The 17810-nt window shown below is 44.0% G+C and overlaps 1 protein-coding gene across 2 annotated transcripts in view; it reads right to left on the bottom strand.

The window, feature by feature from the left end:
• tfap2c (transcription factor AP-2 gamma (activating enhancer binding protein 2 gamma)) overlaps positions 1–16828 on the bottom strand; it is a 53533-nt gene extending 36705 nt beyond the window's left edge. For both annotated transcript variants that reach the window (XM_059980393.1, XM_059980394.1), the window contains exons 1-3: positions 16668–16828; positions 13669–14127; positions 12459–12510 (exon numbers count right to left, since the gene is read on the bottom strand). In XM_059980393.1, coding sequence (XP_059836376.1) covers positions 12459–12510; positions 13669–14127; positions 16668–16715 — 559 coding nt within the window. In that variant the 5' untranslated portion in view covers positions 16716–16828. The remainder of the gene's footprint in view (positions 1–12458; positions 12511–13668; positions 14128–16667) is intronic.
• Between the last annotated feature and the right edge of the window lie 982 nt (positions 16829–17810).

Here is a 17810-nt window from a genome sequence, read left to right as displayed (position 1 = left end):
TATAGAGGATTCCTCAGCCCCAACAGATTTGGAGTGGTAGTCAGTCACATTGGGCCCACAGACACACCTTGGAAGGGCAGAACCATCAAGCTAGGTAAACTAACCCTATGCTTGGACAAACCCATCAGAGACCAGAGAGTCATTCTACTCTACTTGGGAGTTGGTGACCAAAACAGACATAATAAGAGAGCCAAATGCAACTCCACAACAGGTCAAAGCTTCACTGATCTCCACACACTGACACAAACATTGAACAGGAAATAAGAGGATGCCACCTGTTGGGAGTTTTAACATCAATCTGAAAAAATGGAGGGCAAAAGAATTAGAACTCAAAGTGTTCATGTAAACAAGACATTGAATTTGGATCAGAAGGCCAGTGAACAGAGATCCATATGCTGCTGCTTGTGTCACAATTAGTTCTGCTGCAAATTAATTAATTGCAAAGGGGGAAGGAATGTCGACTGTGGCTTTGATAGACCTGGGCAGGCAGATAAAACAATGTTACTAGCTTATGTAGTGTTTATGGGACTATCTTGCCAATGAGGCTGACTCAAGAGTATATCAGAGTGTTTGTTCAGCAAGGTCCTGCAACCAATCCCCAGTTAGTGTTCAAGTGAGGAAGAATCAGAATTAGATTTATTGTTATTGACATAAGCCACGACATTTGCTTTTTTTTTGAAATGGCAGCTGTGCAGTGCAAGACATTAAAAAATTACTAAGTTACAAAACAAAAAAAATAAAGAGCAAAAGTGGAATGAGATAATGTTCTGAGTCGGTCAAAAATCTGACAGCAGAGGGGAAGAAGCTGTTCCTGATAAAAAAGTAACATTTCAAAGACTAACCTGGAGCAAAACTCAAATCTTGAGTAATATAGGGGTAGAAATAGAAGGCTGACACAAGGTGCATCCATTTATCATATCTGCACCCCTCAACGTTGTAAATCTAAGATCTCCACCCTGTGATCTCGGGTCTAGTTAGACCTACATGCAAATAGGTAGTTTAGTAGGCAACTGTAAATTAGCTGGAGTGTTTTGGTGAGTGGTAGAATCTGAGGGGAGTGGGATAGATGGAATTGTGGGTAGCACAAAATAGGATGTGTAAATGTGTGGTTGAAGGTTAATATCGACTCAGTGGACTGAGAAGCACATTCCCAGGCTATCCTTCCAAGTGTGAGGTGATTCACTTTGGAACAAAAAAAATACAACCTAAATGATTCAAATTTGGTAAGGAGGCTTGGGCTTCAGGCAATTTTCAAATAGTTCTAGAGCTGAGGAAGCAGTTATGTGAAAGGAGCGAGAAGGATAGAGATCTAAAATCTGTTCAAAATAACGATAATGTCGAAATGAGAAATAAAGAGACACCTTCACGGTAGACCTCACAAATTTAAATTAATCAAAGGACAAAGGGAAGCAGAGGAGTGGTTTCATTTTCAGTAAAATGCTGGGTCTGTTCCAACTGAAACATTCCTGCCTGAAGTGATTGAAGATGATGAGATGTTAATTTTGACATTAAACCTGAGAAAATTAAGTTCAAAAGTAAATACTAGGAATAGAGAAAGTATTTGTACTGGTCAGAAACCATTGTCCCTCTGCAGACAGGCCACTGCTGTTTACCAATAAGAAAACACAAGCAACTCTACTTCCTCAGATGGCTACAGAAATTTGTCCTGGACTCATCGATCCTCAATGTGCATGGATGAACAATTTAAAGCATTCTATCTACGTGCGTCACGGTATGACAGCTGCTTGGCCCGTGACCACACAAAACTGCTGAGAGCTACGGATGCTGTTCAGCACATCGTGGAGACTAGCCTCCCCTCCATGGACAGTCCATGAATGGAGTGATGAAATAATGGGCTGAAGGGCCTGATCTGCAGATAAAGTCCAGTGGATCATTTTGCTCACCTGTGCCAACCTCACTAGCTCACATTAGATCCTTCAATACCTTGCCCATTTAAGTCTTGCTAAATGCATCTTCAACACAAATTGTATCCCACTCTCTGGCAGCATGTTCAGCTATTAGTCACTATTCATATAAAAATCTTACCCTTCAAATCCTCCTAAACTCTGCCCACTTACATTTTACCTCTGGTTTTTGATATCTCTACCATGGGAAAGATCTAACCTACCTTTGCACCTCATGCACTTCTTGTCCAGTTACCCCTCGCACTCCTGCACTCCAGGGATAACATACCCAAACAATCTCTCCCCACAACCAAAATGCTCAAATCCGGGCCACGTCCCAATGCATCTCCTTGACACACTCTCCCACCACAAGCACAACCCTAGGTCATGTTGTCCCAAAGGACATTTCCAGAACAGCATTCCTTTCCCTAAAGACTCCAGATACTTTGAAATTAGGGTTTAACTGCTGAGGACCGTCCCCACCCTCCAAGCTCTAAACTGCAGGCACCTTAGCAATGTGGAGGACAGAGTGATCAAGGTCCACATCTAAAAAACACTCAGTTAACACACAAGTTGATAGGATGATTAAGGCGGCATACAGGGATGCACTGTCCTTAGTTGGGGGAAATATTGCAGCTCTATAAAACACAGGGTTGGCCACACCTGAGGCATTGCGTCCAGTTCTGGTCGCCTTATTATGGGTGTGAAGTGGAGGCTTTAGAGAGGGTACAGAGGAGATTTAACAGAATGCTGCCAGGATTTGGATTAGAGAAGCTTTGAGTACTGAATGGCATTTAGATAAGGGGCCTAAATCTGCTCACAAGACTTCAAGTGCAGTCTGAGCACTGCCTTATAAAGCCTCAGCATGATATCCTTACTCCTTGATTCTAGTCTTCTCGAAGTGAATGCTAACATTGCATTTGCCTTCCTTACCATTCACTCAACTTGTTCAACTTTAGAAAATCCTGCTCAGGAACTCCCAAGCACCTTTGGAGCTCTTTCTCAAATTTCTCCGTTTAGAAATAATCCAAGCCTTTATTGTCCTTGCCCAAGGTATCTCTGAACTTCTGTCGACAGATCCAGTTAAGTACGGCTCACAAGGTTGAGCAAGCTGGGGCTGTTCTCTTTGGAGTAAGGAGAGAAGTTGTGTCTTGATAGGTGTATTACGGTAAGGGGCATAGAGAGAGTCGACAGCCAGCACCCTTTCCCCACCCCCCACAGAATGAAAACAGCTAACATATTTAAGGTGCTTGAATGAAGGTAAGGGAGAATATCAGAAATAAGTTGTTTTTTTTAAAAAAAAGAGTCAGTGTAGTGGGTGCATAGAACTCCCTGCCAAAGGTGATAGTATAGGTTGATTCATTAGGGACTTAAGAGACATCTTAGATAGCCATCCATTTTACTTTCAATCATGTGCCCACGTGGCTGGGAAGTGTTTGACCTTGGAGAGGGTCAAAAGGTCGGCACAACATTGTGGGCCAAAGATCTGCATGATGCTATATTGTCCTATGAGTCAGCATTATCAATAAATTTACTACAGCAGCAGAGTATTACCCTTCTTCTGAAGAGCAGCCATGCACCGTACGTTTCATAACAGAGGTCACTATGTGACAATTGAAGACAGGAATCCTGCATTTATCCCCCCAGGCAAGTTGGCAAAAATTGAGCCAGACGCATGAGCAAGCGGAAAGAAAATGAGTTGACATTTAAATTTTTTTCTCACTCAAAAAATCTGGGAAAAAATTATTGGATTTCTTCAGTGATTATTGTAAAGAATGCAGCAGGCATTTAGTCTCTTGAAAATCCCACAAACAGCAATGAGAAAATAAGATTATGTGTTTTTAAATGGCTAGGATGGGCGAAAGAATGGAGCAAAACATGGAAACAGACACACACCCCCCTAACTTGTTAACGTTTCCAGAGGCTGCGTGACCTACTTGCAGCAATCTGTTTTACTGCTGTGTCTAGCCTTTGCCTCCAGAAAACAAGCCGAAGAACAGGTTAACCAACGCAGATAGTATCTCCATGCTACAGTCACACGACCTGATAAACAAAGGCTTGGTTAGTTAACAAACTCCAAATGCCATTCGGTACTCAAAAAGGTTCATCTGTGGTGGACCCATTCAGTGCAGGCCTTAAGCTGCAAGACATACTTGAAGGTAGCACTATCTTTCTGATGTTAATTGGGAGCTGAGGTTAGATCTGAGATGGCAAGTGACAAACTGGAGGGTGTGCCTCTCCCTACACTCCCATGAACTTTAATAAAGAAAGTCATAACTACAACGGAACCCTACCAGCTGTAACACTCAATATTGTAGGAACTCAGCAGGTCAGGTGGCATCTATGGAGGGAAATAAACAGTTGGAATTTGGGGCACAGGAAAGGAAGGGGGCAGAAGGCCAAACAAGGTGGAGGGAGGAAGAGAATTATAAGCTGGCACGTGATAGATGAGACCAGGTGAGGGGGGTAGTTGTGTGGGGTGAAGGAGGAAGGGAATGAAGTAGAACACAGGGAGAGGTAAAGATTTATCTCATCTCAAATTAAAAGGAGAGGAAAGAGGACCATGGAAGAAAGGGAAACCAGAGGGTGATGGGCAAGTGAGGAGAAGGGATGAGGGGGTAACATGAATGGGGAATGGAAAAGGAGAGAGAGAGTAATTATCGGAAGTTGGAGAAATTGGTGTGTATATCAGGTTGGAGGCTACCCCAGATACTTCTTGTCCAACCTGAGATTGGTCTCATTGTGGCAGTAAAGGATTAGCGAGAGCACATACATAGAATTCTAATTGTTTTCATTAATTCTTGAGTTAGTAATTTCACTACATTTATAGGAAAACATGGACACCTCTAGGAAAATAAAGCTGTCTCACAAAATACTCTTTAACCAAGTTTAAACATTCAGGTATGGCTGAGCTCTTGACCTTCCAACCAACATCCAACAGCTACCACTTTCTTACAGTCACTGGTGATAACCCAAAGTTTTCAGATCAATACTGCAGGTCAGATGCCAGCCAACATTAACCAGGAAAGTTCCCAGCTTTTATTCAAGTATTATTTGCTTTATTCTGTGCTGTTGGCACAAAGTACAGCCATGAATACAACTGCTTATGACCCTTGTGCAGAAGCTGAGAAATTCGCTTGCTGTTGGCATCTGTTATTTAAATAGCGTGTGAAATGCGATACCGAAGGAATGAAAGTGATGTTTGAACAGAGTCTGGCTCCCAAGTACATCAGGAGTGGAGATGTTCCATTCTGAACCACATTTGGATTGCTTTTAGGGTTGGTTAACACCTGACTTAAGCAGCTCTTCAATAAATTCATATAAACACTGCATTAACTTGAAGCATTTTGATTCCTTAGTGAAATATTGATATGATTTCTTACTATACAGGGCATGCCTCCTCTTTAAGGAGATATTGACACCTAGTGGTAGTGACTGGCAGAGAGGAGGGAGGCAGAGACAGGCACACGGAGAACGGTACAAAGCCAACACCAGGAACCACGGCAAAGCTTCACCTGGCTCGATGCCTTAATTCCAGAAGGAATACCCCAGGACCGTGTGTTTGGAATTGTGGGGAGGACAAAATGAGATGTACAAGAATTGTTAAAAAGAGCATGCTCCATGGTTAGAACAGACCACAGGAAATTGTTTCAAGCAGCTAAAAGCTGGTAAGATACTTTGGCTTGTGACAATTAAAAGACTAACAGTGTGATAGTTAACAACAGGGTAGTCTAGGCAAATTTCAAAACAACAGTAAAGAACATGCAAAGACTTGAGCAAGATGGAACCATATGAGGTGGGGTGGGGGGGGGGAAGGAGGGACAAAGGAAAAGGGAAAAGGGAGAGGGAGTTCCACAAAATATAGATGCCCCCCAATCTGTGGGAAGATGTGAAAGATGAAGGAACAACAGCTCTGCATCAATATGCCACAGTAAACAACACTGCACAAACATTGAGCAATAGATGACAAAACAAGAACAGAAATAAGACTTCGTCATCAGTGATATCAGACTCATCCATACAGATGACTTGTAGTGTTACATTAAGATAGTGCTTGACAACTGCTTTAAATTAACAATGCAAAGCATTTATACTTCAGTGATAACTAAAGCAAGAATGCAAAGTTTAGTGCAAACTAGCCTCCCCATCAGACAATATTCAAATGTAAATGGCAAACTGAACATTTCAAAATTAATAGCAGGACTTAACAACAACTGTTGGAAAGAGAAAATTGCCCAGCCATCAGCTTTAGGTATAACACAGGCAATGACTTTAAGACTATTTAAGGGACTGTTGAATATTGAAACACCACACCCAAGTGTTCCATGACATGTTAAGACAAGCTAAGAGAAAGGAGTGAATCACTTGCAACAAGGCAGTAAACCCAGCACATTACATACACTAAGAGATGCACTAACAAGATGGCATAACCCCTGCGGCAACAGTGACCTCGTGCATACCACGACACATTCGGATGCCAAAGATGAACAATTCTAGCCTTGCCAACTGTTGCAGATACAGCTACAGACCCAAACAGAGTGAATGTGGAGGAGACATTTCCTCTAGTAGGTGAGTTTAGGGCCAGCTGGCACAGCCTCAGAATACACACACGTCCCTTTAGAACAGATGAGGAGGAATTTCTTTAGCCAGAGGCTGGTGAATCTGTGAAATTCATTGCCACAGACTGTTTTGGAGACCAAGCCAGTGGGTATATTTAATGCAGAGGTTAATCTTTGATCAGTAAGGGTGTCAAAGGTAGTGGGAAGATGCCAGGAGAACAGCATTGAGAAGGATAATATAAAGGAATGGCAGAGCAGATTTAATAGACTGAATGGCCTAATTCTGTTCCTGTGGTTTATGGGCTTACATCAAAGAGCTAGCCTGCAATTGTTAAAGGTTCTACCATGTATTTGCATATTTAAATCACATTTAACACTTTTCATACCTTTTGTAAAAATGCTAAAATATACAGCATTTAGGGTGTAAAATTCCGTAGCATCATCTGGTCAAGTGCCGGGCTCCTCCGACACGAATTAATAAGTAAGAGGATTGAAAGGACCCCAATCACTGCAGCTAATTTTGGTAATGTTTGGTTTTAGAACAGTCCTGAGGCAAAGATTGAGACTATTACAAAAACTTTGAAGCCTACAGAGATGCAATATTGCTGTTAAACTTGAAAATGAAACTTTGATGACAAGAAATACCACTGACAGATTACTATGAAAAGCTGATTTTGATTTTAATCCAAGCATAGAAACAGAATAGGCCATTTGGCCCTTCGAACCTGCACCACCATTCAGTATGATCATGGCTGATCATCCAACTCAGAACCCTGTACTGAAGCTTTCTCTCCATACCCCCGATCCCTTTAGCCTCAAGGGCCATATCTAACTTCCTCTTAAATATAGCCAATGAACCAGTGTCAACCGTTTCCTGTGGCAGAGAATTCCACAGATTCACCATTCTCTGTGTGAAGAAGTTTTTCCTCATCTCAGTCCTAAAAGGCTTCCCCTTTATCCTTAAACTGTAAGCCCTCGTTCTGGACTTCCCCAACATTGGAAACAATCTTCCTGCATCTAGCCTGTCCAATCCCTTTAGAATTTTATACATTTCAGTAAGATCCCCCCCTCAATCTTCTAAATTCCAGTGAGTATAAGCCTAGTCGATCCAGTCTTTCTTCATATGAAAGTCCTACCATCCCAGGAATCAATCTGGTGAACCTTCTCTGTACTCCCTATATGGCAAGAATGTCTTTCCTCAGATTAGGGGACCAAAACTGCACACAATACTCTAGGTGTGGTCTCACCAAGGACTTGTACAACTCCAATAGAACCTCCCTGCTCCTGTACTCAAATCCTTTTGCTATGAATGCCAACATACCATTTGCCTTTTTCACTGCCTGCTGTACCTGCATGCCCACCTTCAATACTGGTGTACAATGACACCCAGGTCTCATTGCACCTCCCCTTTCCCTAATCAGACACCATTCAGATAATCATCTGTTTTCCTGTTCTTGCAACCAAAGTGGATAACCTCACATTTATCCACATTAAATTGCATCTGCCATGAATTTGCCCACTCACCTAACCTATCCAAGTCACCCTGCATCCTCTTAGCATCCTCCTCACAGCTAACACCACCGCCCAGCTTCATGTCATCCGCAAATTTGGAGATGCTGCATTTAATTCCCTCATCTAAATCATTAATATATATTGTAAACAACTGGGGTCCCAGCACTGAGCCTTGCGGTACCCCACTAGTCACTGCCTGCCATTCTGAAAAGGTCCCGTTTACTCCCACTCTTTGCTTCCTGTCTGCCAACCAATTCTCTATCCACATCAATACCATACCCCCAATACCGTGTGCTTTAAGTTTGCACATTAATCTCCTGTGGGACCTTGTCAAAAGCCTTTTGAAAATCTAAATATACCACATCCACTGGCTCTCCCCTATCCACTCTATTAGTTACATCTTCAAAAAATTCTGTATGATTCGTCAGACATGATTTTCCTTTCACAAATCCATGCTGACTTTGTCCGCTGATTTCACCTCTATCCAAATGTGCTGTTATCACATCTTTGATAACCGACTTGAGCATTTTCCCCACCACCGATGTCAGACTCACCAGTCTATAATTCCCCGGTTTCTCTCTCCCTCCTTTTTTAAAAAGTGGGGTTACATTGGCCAAGCAAAGCTTATTAGATTTGAAAATGCAAGCATCTGCAAATTTCCTTTTGTCTTGGATTTGGAAATGTTGGGTTTAGATTGCAACAGAAGACCAAAACACTGCTTGCTGAGTATCAGACCAAGTTACTGTCACATCTGCCAGATATGCAAAGGTCCTCAGGGAACGATGGCTGCAAATGTGCTGGTGTCATCAGCACATCAGCTCAAGGAAGAATTTACTCCACAATATGTTTCCACCCAGATTTAGAGCATCAGTGATGCAGAATGTTCAAAGGTAGCTATTATAATTTCAAAATCATTGCAATTTAAAGATTTTATTCCTGCCAAATGTGGATCCCCCCCAGCACCAGACTTCCTATCCGCATGGAGACACGCTGATGGGTTCAGAAGCAGAATCACTTTTCTCATCCTGTACTGAGATGACATCAGAACACCCAAAATGCCTCCACTCCTTTGCCTTTTGAGGCAGATAATTATACAAATGTAATTAACTTTCAGGAGAACGACGCAATTCTGTTATTTTCAACGGTACCTGAACACAGAATGTTACATCAGTAGAATCTGACAGCCTGCACTAGTCATGGGTGCCAAGAATTTTAAAATTGCATTGAAAAGTGTGATTCCTTCCCAGTCAGTGGCACTAAATGTGCAATATGTTTGCCTTACTACATGATACACTGCCTCTGAAAATAGTGTCATTGAATTTCTTGGCAGATGTCAATTTGGCTTGGTGTAGTTCCATTGAAGAATCATTACTAGAGCACAAAATTGTGAATGGGATCTGACCAGGTGGGGGCTGACATTGTGAACCACTAAATTACCTACAATCCTTTAAACTACCCAGGAGCCCAAAACAAATAACAACAACAACGGTCAGAGTCCCTTCTAGGACAGTGGCACTCACCAGCCTCACCTCTGGAAGGCAATGTCAGCCTTCATTGGAATCGTTTGTGTAACGTCCTTGTTTTAGTTATGTTTCCAAATCCCTCCATGTTTACTTTAACCTAGGTTAGTGGGAATCTTTCCCACGAGGGGAAGATATGAGGGAGGGAGCATGATTACATGGCGTATCTGACTCATTATCACATCAAGTGAGCATAAAGCAGTCACTCACACCATGGTCTCACAAAAGCAGTCCATTCATGAAGCTCCTACAGTTATACAGCACAGAAACAAGCCCTTCAGCCCACTGTGACTATGACACCCTGATTACCCATCTGCCTGCATAAGGACCATTTAAATCCCAATGAAATTCTTCTTAAGTGCAGTAATTTTATCTGATTCTACAACCTTCCCCGGCAGCATGTTCCAGATACCAATCTCTCAAAATCATACCCTTAAGATGCACGTGAAGACTCCAACCTGCCACCTTGTATTTATCTCCTCTGATCTTCAATACGTTTACACTAGGGACCAATTACTCAGAACTCTTTCGCCTACTATCCACCCGGCAAGTCCAGACTGACTTTGTTGCTCCAGGGAACAGAAGAACAGACCATCTAATGCCTCCCCACAACTGAAGTCCTCCAGTCCAGTCAACACCTTGAACCTCCGCCACATTCTCACTCTTCCTTTAGTGAGGCAATCAGAACCAAGTGCAGTGCTTTGTAAAGTTGCAACACATTATCCAGACTCTTATATTCTATGTCACCAATTAAACCACTTGATACTGGTTTTAATAAAGCATTCATTCCTATTCAATGCCATCATCAGCAGAGGAAAATGGTAGCATGGATTGTAAACTGAACATAAACTCATGGTAGCAAAGTAATGAGTTCCAGGAACACACTTTGGAACTTTCCTGAACTGGCTGAAAATAACTGCTCAAGCAGAACCCTGTTCCTACCAGCACCAAACTGAAGTACAATTCACCCATTGGTTTTATAGAAGTCAGATTTATCATATGTACAAAAGATACAGTATCATTTGCATTAACAACCAACACACCAAAGGATGTGCTGGGGTTGCCCGCAAGTGTCACCACACACGTTGGTGCAAACATAGCATGTCCACAACGCTTGGCAGAATGACTCGGAACACAAATGCAATAAAACAAGTGCCTTTCCTCCATCTCACCCACACTTGCAGATTTCAACTCCAGGACAGGCCTCCAGTCTCTGGGCTTCAGCCCAGGGATAGCGATTTGATTGGATTGAGACACCGTTTGAAGCAATCAATTTTTTGAAGCAATGAAGCTCCTTTCCGGGGAATGTGCTAAGATGGTAGCGCGATATTAATATGCAGCAGCCTCTCCGGACTCTGGATTGGGAATTGCCAAATGTAATGTGGATTTTCTGGTGTAGTCTGTTTTGTCATGTGCTTTTGTGATATCATTCTGGGGGAACGTTGTCTCATTTATTTTTTAAACTGCATTGCATTTGTGGTTTTTAAATGACAATAAACTGAATCTGAATCATTATATAATTAGTCTTTCAGATGAAATTGCTCTTTAAATACAAGCGCTAGGTGGAGTTAGCCAACCACTATCGCATTCTTTACACTATTTGTTGTAATTTTTCATAACTTTCTTGTCTTTCAGTGTATTGCTGACAAAAAACAAATTTCATAACACATCCCAGTGATAATAAACCTGACTGACAACAGATTAAGCTGCAGCAGTACCTTTATACTAGTAAGATTTGTTTGCCATTTCTGGTTAAACACTAGTTTCTAAATATTTCATCAGAAAATACTTGCAACTCCATATACTGGCTGGGAGAGTAATTGGTCACAGTTTAATCCCTTTGAACCAACTCTTCAGAATTAAATTATATATTGGCATACAGTGCAGAATAGGACTTCCAGCCCTCAAGCTGCATCACCTAGCAATCCCCAAATTTAATCATAGCCTTATCACGGGACTAATTAACCTACCTTTGAAAGGTAAGATGTCTTTGGAAACCCACAGGGATCACGGGGAAAACGTACAAACTCCTTAAAGGCAAGGACAGGAAAGTTGTGCTAACCACTAGCTACCGACGTGCCAAAGACGCAGAAGTGCCAATTTTACATCCTGCTTTTTACTCTAGGCTGCTCTCAGCATTGCCCTGTTCAAGCCAGTGGTCTTTAGGCCAATCCAAATAGGAGTATCACTGGTTTCACGCTGTACCCCTCCATCCCATCCGAAGAACTAATTAAATAAATCCATGCTCCGGTTTCCGAGACAACACCAGCACCAGCTCTGCGCACTGTCACCGCCAGTTCAATTACAAGCCAGCAAACTCGAGTAGAATTATCATTCCACCCCCCACCCTCTTAATAAAGCAGGCTGCAATACCTATACTCCAGCAGGTCAGACCATGCAAACTCAGACCCCTACATCACTTTGAAAGGACATCAGAGTGCGGGGGTGGGTAAAAACGAGCAAGACCGCTGATCCACAGGTCTGCGTTTAAAAGTAATCACTTACACGGCGTCCCCGACTATGCCGACAAATCCATCAATTCCAGACCCTTTCTTGAAAAGCTCCTCAACCCCAAGGGGATTTACAGAGATCAGTTGAACAAAGAGCTCCTCTTTGGGACATAGACTCAGGCGGTTTCAGAGAAAACGTGCACAAAGTCCACAGACATGATCGAACCGAGATCGCTGGCGCTGCGGGGTGCTTTACCTAAACTGCAGCACTTCTGAGGTCTACCTCCATCTTTTGGAAAGAGGACAGTCGAACTGTACTATAAAAACAGTCGTTTTAACGCATAATAACCCGTCGGGAGGCAATTCCCGCTCGGATTGGATTTTCCTCATGCCCATTAACTGTGCCTGGGAAGTGCTCAGGGAATGACTGGAGCTTTACAAGCTGGCAGGGCCGCCAGTCCGGAAACTAGGGATGAACGGGAGGGCAGCGACTCTGCAGAAGGTAGACCTTACCTTTTCTGATCACTCCTTGGTCCTGTACGAGTATGTTCGAGTCCTCTGCATGCTGAAACAAACCAACAAAATAAAGTCACCGTTTAAGCCGGCTCTGCGCTGCAAAACCCCTACGTGTGTCTGTGTCCAACATCCGGCTTATTCAACAAGACCTTGCCCCTTAACACTCAACTTTTCCCAGTTATCAGAATATTACAACGAATCGAGTCCGAGGGAGATCACTCGGCCAACTTGCCAGTGACAAAAAAACGTACTTTTTAAATGTCAAATATATTTGAATGAAGGTCCTTATTTGAAACGTCAAAATGATGCAAAATGTCAACGTCAATTTAAAAAAAAATTAAATAGTTGCAAGAGAAAATATATTCTGGGTAAATATCGTCATGTCATAGTGATATTTATATTATAAAGACCCAAAATGAAACAGCAAATAACGGAGTAAACAATATTTTAATTGGGTCATTAAACGATTTACAAATTGGATTTATAATGCGCCAAAAATCCCAGCGATTTCCCACCGTTCATTTCCTCACAAAATCCCCACCCCTGCGGGAATGGCAGAAGCATGCTAGCAGGCAAAGAACAAGCCTTTTGGTACACACAATACTTCCCGGTCAGAAGTGGACAAATTACTCGTTTACACACGCGGAAGTAATTCCACAATACACACAAAATGCTGGTAGAACACAGCAGGCTAGGCAGCATCTATCTCAGCATTGGTACAGATCGGCGCCTATGCAGCGATCAAGTTGGCCAAATTAAATTAGATTTAACTCATTCCTCAAGAGTATTTTCAATTGTAACGATCGAGGATAAGTGGAAGCGATCGGTAAACATTAATAATCTACCTGGGTGAAAATAAACTATTCCCGTGTAAAATGCGCTTTCCGTTTGTGCGTGAGGCCCGTTTAATTAACAGCTAGGGCTGACAGCCTGTCATCTAATATTCTAATTCAACAGTGATGCCCTGCTCTCTCTTGCCATCTCTTAATTGACATCAGACTGATCTCACCTAGAAATACAAGCCCTCTGATATTTTTGCATCCTAATCTAAATTGTTGATTCTGATTTTGAATCTCTCACTGAAGAGATTCTGAGCTAGCCTCCAATAGAGGAATTTACAGGCCAATTTGAAGTAATTATTAAAAGACTGGGAAAAAAAACGCTTCATAGTTCTTAAACGGCTAAATTAAATGTAGACTGCTCTTACCGGTACATCCTCCATAGTGTGAACGACATCGTGCATGTTGATGTTTTCAGCCAGGGCAGTGTCCATATGATGATTGCCCGGGATGTGGATGTCTGCGCGACGGATCTCCCTCCTAGGCTCCAGCGCCGAGAGTTGAGCGGCCGCCCCTACCCGCTGGTGATGAGCAAGCGCCGACTCCTGACCCTGGCGGCCCGGCCAACCCGCCTGCGACGGCGGCTGCTGCTGCTGGTGGTGGTGGTGATGGTGCAAGACATTGAGGGAGTAGGGGTCGCTCAGGTGAGAGTAGGGCTCCGAGGACTGGGTGTAGGTTAGGGGCTGATACGGAGGGGGAAAGTAGGGCGGCTGGAAGTCAGAGCTGGGAGTGTGAGACAGGGGAGGCGCTGAGGAATACAGGTGCTGGGTAACTGCGCCGAGCTGCGGCAATCGGGGGGTGCCGTTACTGCTCCCATCGTGTTGGTCCTGAAGAGACAAGAAAAAACGTTCAGGTTACTAACCATCTGAATCTTAGTACATGAACAGACAGATCCTAAAGGGCATCGCAATTAACACGAAATCTCTATATGCAAATATTGCCTCATCTGCTCGGGTTCCCAGATCTTAATTGCGAACATCCCTTTTGTACTCGACTGCATTTCGGCATCCGCGAGGCTTACACTCACTTTAAATGCAACTTCATCGCTTAAAATGCGCATTTATCTTTAATTCTATTCCCAGATCAAAATCTCGCTCGCAGATGGGAATAGAAATTAAAGCGAAGTCTGTGGGAGCTACAGCAGAAATAAGACAGACTGACGTTTTCCGGGAATTAAGTATCCAATTTAAAAAAAACTCCTAAGCATCCGCACCCAAGAAGAGCGCGCTCGGTTCCCCCTCCTGTCAAAGTGCAGAACTAATACTGGAGTTAAAAGTATTTCAATTAAATTATCTACTATAACGCAATAATCTCTATTTGCTATTCAATGTTCTGTGGTCGATGCTTGGGCCGAATAGCCTGTTTTATGCACTGCGATTCTGATTCTGATAGACACCACCTTCAAGAATTTCACACATGCGAACCATATCTAACAAGATCACTTTCTGCAACCAATAATCCAATTTCAAAAGCGAATTAGAGTAATAGACAATAAGCAGCGACATTGCTCTAGTTACTGAAATGAAATGGTATTTTCGGAAGGTAAATCACTGCCCAGGTAGGTACCAGTGCAAGTTTTCATTTGAATCGTGATTTAAAAACATCCGGAAAATTTCTCCGGAATTGTAAACTGGATGCAGCATCTGATAAAGGAGTTGTAGACGTTCAAAGGGACGAAAAGCGACTTGGAGGTGTACGAGATCAGAGGTATGGAGCGAGTGGAGACCTGTTTCCCCGGCGGAAATGACCGATACAAGGGGACATGATTTTAAGGCGATTGGACGGAAGTATGGGAAAGGGGTGGTGTACGTGCAACACGCTGCCAGGGGTGGTTGATATTCCCAAGGACGTTTAACAAATTCTTAGAATGGCACCGGGAGGCGAGAAAACCGGAGGGCTAGGTGAAAGGCAACTGTTGGATTCAATTTATAACAGGGTGGCGTGGGTTGAATAACCCTGTGTAGTAATGTTCTATGACTCTTACACGAGTCGATTTAAGCTTTTAGAGGCGGGGGGTGGGGTGGGGGTGGGGGGGGGGAGAGAAACATTGTGTACGGTTACATTCCGTGGAATTAAAATAGAGCCCAGTTCCGACTAGGCAGTAGCCGTTCAGCCGCACAATGCTGTTGCGAAGAGACAGTGCGCTGGAGGAATGTTGTTGGAGCTGCCGAGCAGGATGGAGCACTCCGAGCCCTACGATATCCTCAGCCCGCCAGGCCATCTCTTAATGACGCCTAGGGGATTACAATGGAGCGTGACGCCAACTTCAGGGCTGGTCATGTCGAGCACCTGGACGAGGATGAACGTGAAGTGAGCAAACACAGCCACTTCGAGGGAGGGGAGCGAGTTATGCAATTACGTCAAAGTAACAAAAATCGTTATTACTAAATTGGATGATTTCCTGGGACTTAAAAAACAAATTCAGCAACTCGGCCCGAAACATCGACTATATTGTTTAACCTAGATGCTGCCCGCTCTGCTAAGTTCCCCCAGCGTTGAGTGTTGCTTGGATATCCAACATCTGCAGATTTTCTCTTTGCGAAAAGAGCGTGGTTTGTCCATCAGGGAATGTGAGAAGCTAGAACTAAAATAACTGCGAACCTATGGCGTGTAATAAACGCCTCCGAAACAACCTTTGTAGAACTTTGTAGTCAGAATCTTCACTCTAAATGCCAACTTGCACCTATTGCCTCCACGGACGCTGTTTGACCCGGCGAGCCCTTCTAGCTCTCTGGGAGTCCATCAGATAGGCATATACGGTTTCTCCAGTGCGGGAACGAGCGGGGTTAACCGCTGGCACACTATCTTCACTTCCTGTCCTGTTCCGCTACGTTAGCTCATCGGTATCACCCGGGTGGTTACCCTCAGGCCCCTTCACCTTGGGTGGTCGGCTACTTGGTCTTACTTGGCGAACTCCCGCTCCCTGGAGGGCTGTCTACAACACTCAGGCCCCCAGTTGCCGTCGCCAGCTTTCTAACTTTACCGGCCCCGTACGCCAATGGCCGTTTAGTTTCATTTGTTGAAAACATTAATCCCCATCACATAACTATTCCAACCTGACCTCTGAAACCGTGCAAACAAGCTCAAAAATCACAACTACACAAGACTTCTATAAACCGCAAAAGTCTATGGACACTAATTAAAGCATAAATTAGTACAGGGATGAAGGAACATACTAAAAGAAAAGCTACGGTCGACAGCTCAAACTGCCCCTGGTTGCAGTATTCAACAAGAGGACAATCCATTTTCGCAGCAAATCGGGATAAGAAATTTCACCAGCATTTTTTTACAGCACTAGGGACATAAGTTTATCTCCAAATATCCGTAGCGAAAACCCCACAGCCTGCAGTGAGTCTCCCTCGCTCACCTCGCAGTCCTCTTCATACTTGACGTTATCGGCCAGTTTCCACAACATGTTCGTTCCGCGGCGAACTAGACTCGGGAGAAGCCCAGCCTGGCAAGCCAAACCGAGCGCTCGGTGATGTGAGATCTCCCACCGCCAGCGGTTGGCTGTCCTCCCTTTAATGAGCCCTGCCTCGCACTACAATGAGTATGTAGTTCCGCGGGCGGAAGCCGGCAGAGCGCCCCGCCCCCTGCGTGACGTAGGGTGCCAGTGACGCCAATTACTCCCCCTCGAACTCGACCAATCAAAGTGGTGCTATGGAAAGGAGGCGTGCTATTGGCCGCCCGCGCCTGATGCGATGCCCTGCTGCGGTGTTGGAGTGGGATTTGTCAGGTATGACCCTGTCTCGCCCGGGCACATTGCCCGCGAGCAAGAAGCGACCGGCTCCGCCGCTGGAATCTGCCGTTGTCTCCAGGCAGCCGGTAGCACCGCTGGGAGCGGAGCTCGCTGCCAGTCCGGGCTGCCCACGTGTCAGTCCAATTTGAGACAGGCTCTTGCAGCCCGTGTGCGGATTACTCAACTGTCACTCCAAATAATGGTAAAGTGATCACAGAGGGTCTATCCCCGCTCTCAGTACTAGACAACAGACTTAGCACCCTCTTGTCATGGAGGGTTGCTGAATGAGGGTATTTGGAAATATTCAGCAGGAATCAATTTCCGAACTCCTTCTCCTTGGCAAGGAGTGACCAATGGAACAGCTCCACCTAATCGTTTCACGTTTAGTAATAAGGTGTTAGCGGTAAGGAGCCTCGCCGCGGTCGGGAGTACAGTGTAACAAATGTTCTGGCCCTTCCGTCCGCAGCTCCCACCTTCCAGCCTATTCTGGCTGTCAAACCAAAGGCTCGAATTTGAGACAAGTTTCACAACTGGTCTCTCTGTTGATATTAAAATAGCCCACCCATAAATTCGTTCACGTTGACTCAAGTCCGGCGGCGGTAAGGTTCTGAAATGTTGAACCAGCATCTTCTAGAGTCCCTGTGTTAACTTGTTAGTCGCTTACTACATTGATTTTCCTTGTATGATTATTAATATAAAGATTGGTGTCATAATAAACAGCCTTGTGTTTAATGTCCCGCTTTTGTTCTATTGTTGGGATATGGCAAATTC

Source organism: Hypanus sabinus, chromosome 9 (assembly GCF_030144855.1).
Source record: "Hypanus sabinus isolate sHypSab1 chromosome 9, sHypSab1.hap1, whole genome shotgun sequence".
In the NCBI taxonomy this organism is placed as follows: Eukaryota; Metazoa; Chordata; class Chondrichthyes; order Myliobatiformes; family Dasyatidae; genus Hypanus; species Hypanus sabinus.
Note: the sequence above shows the minus strand (reverse complement) of the source record. Positions and strands in the feature narration are given on the sequence as shown.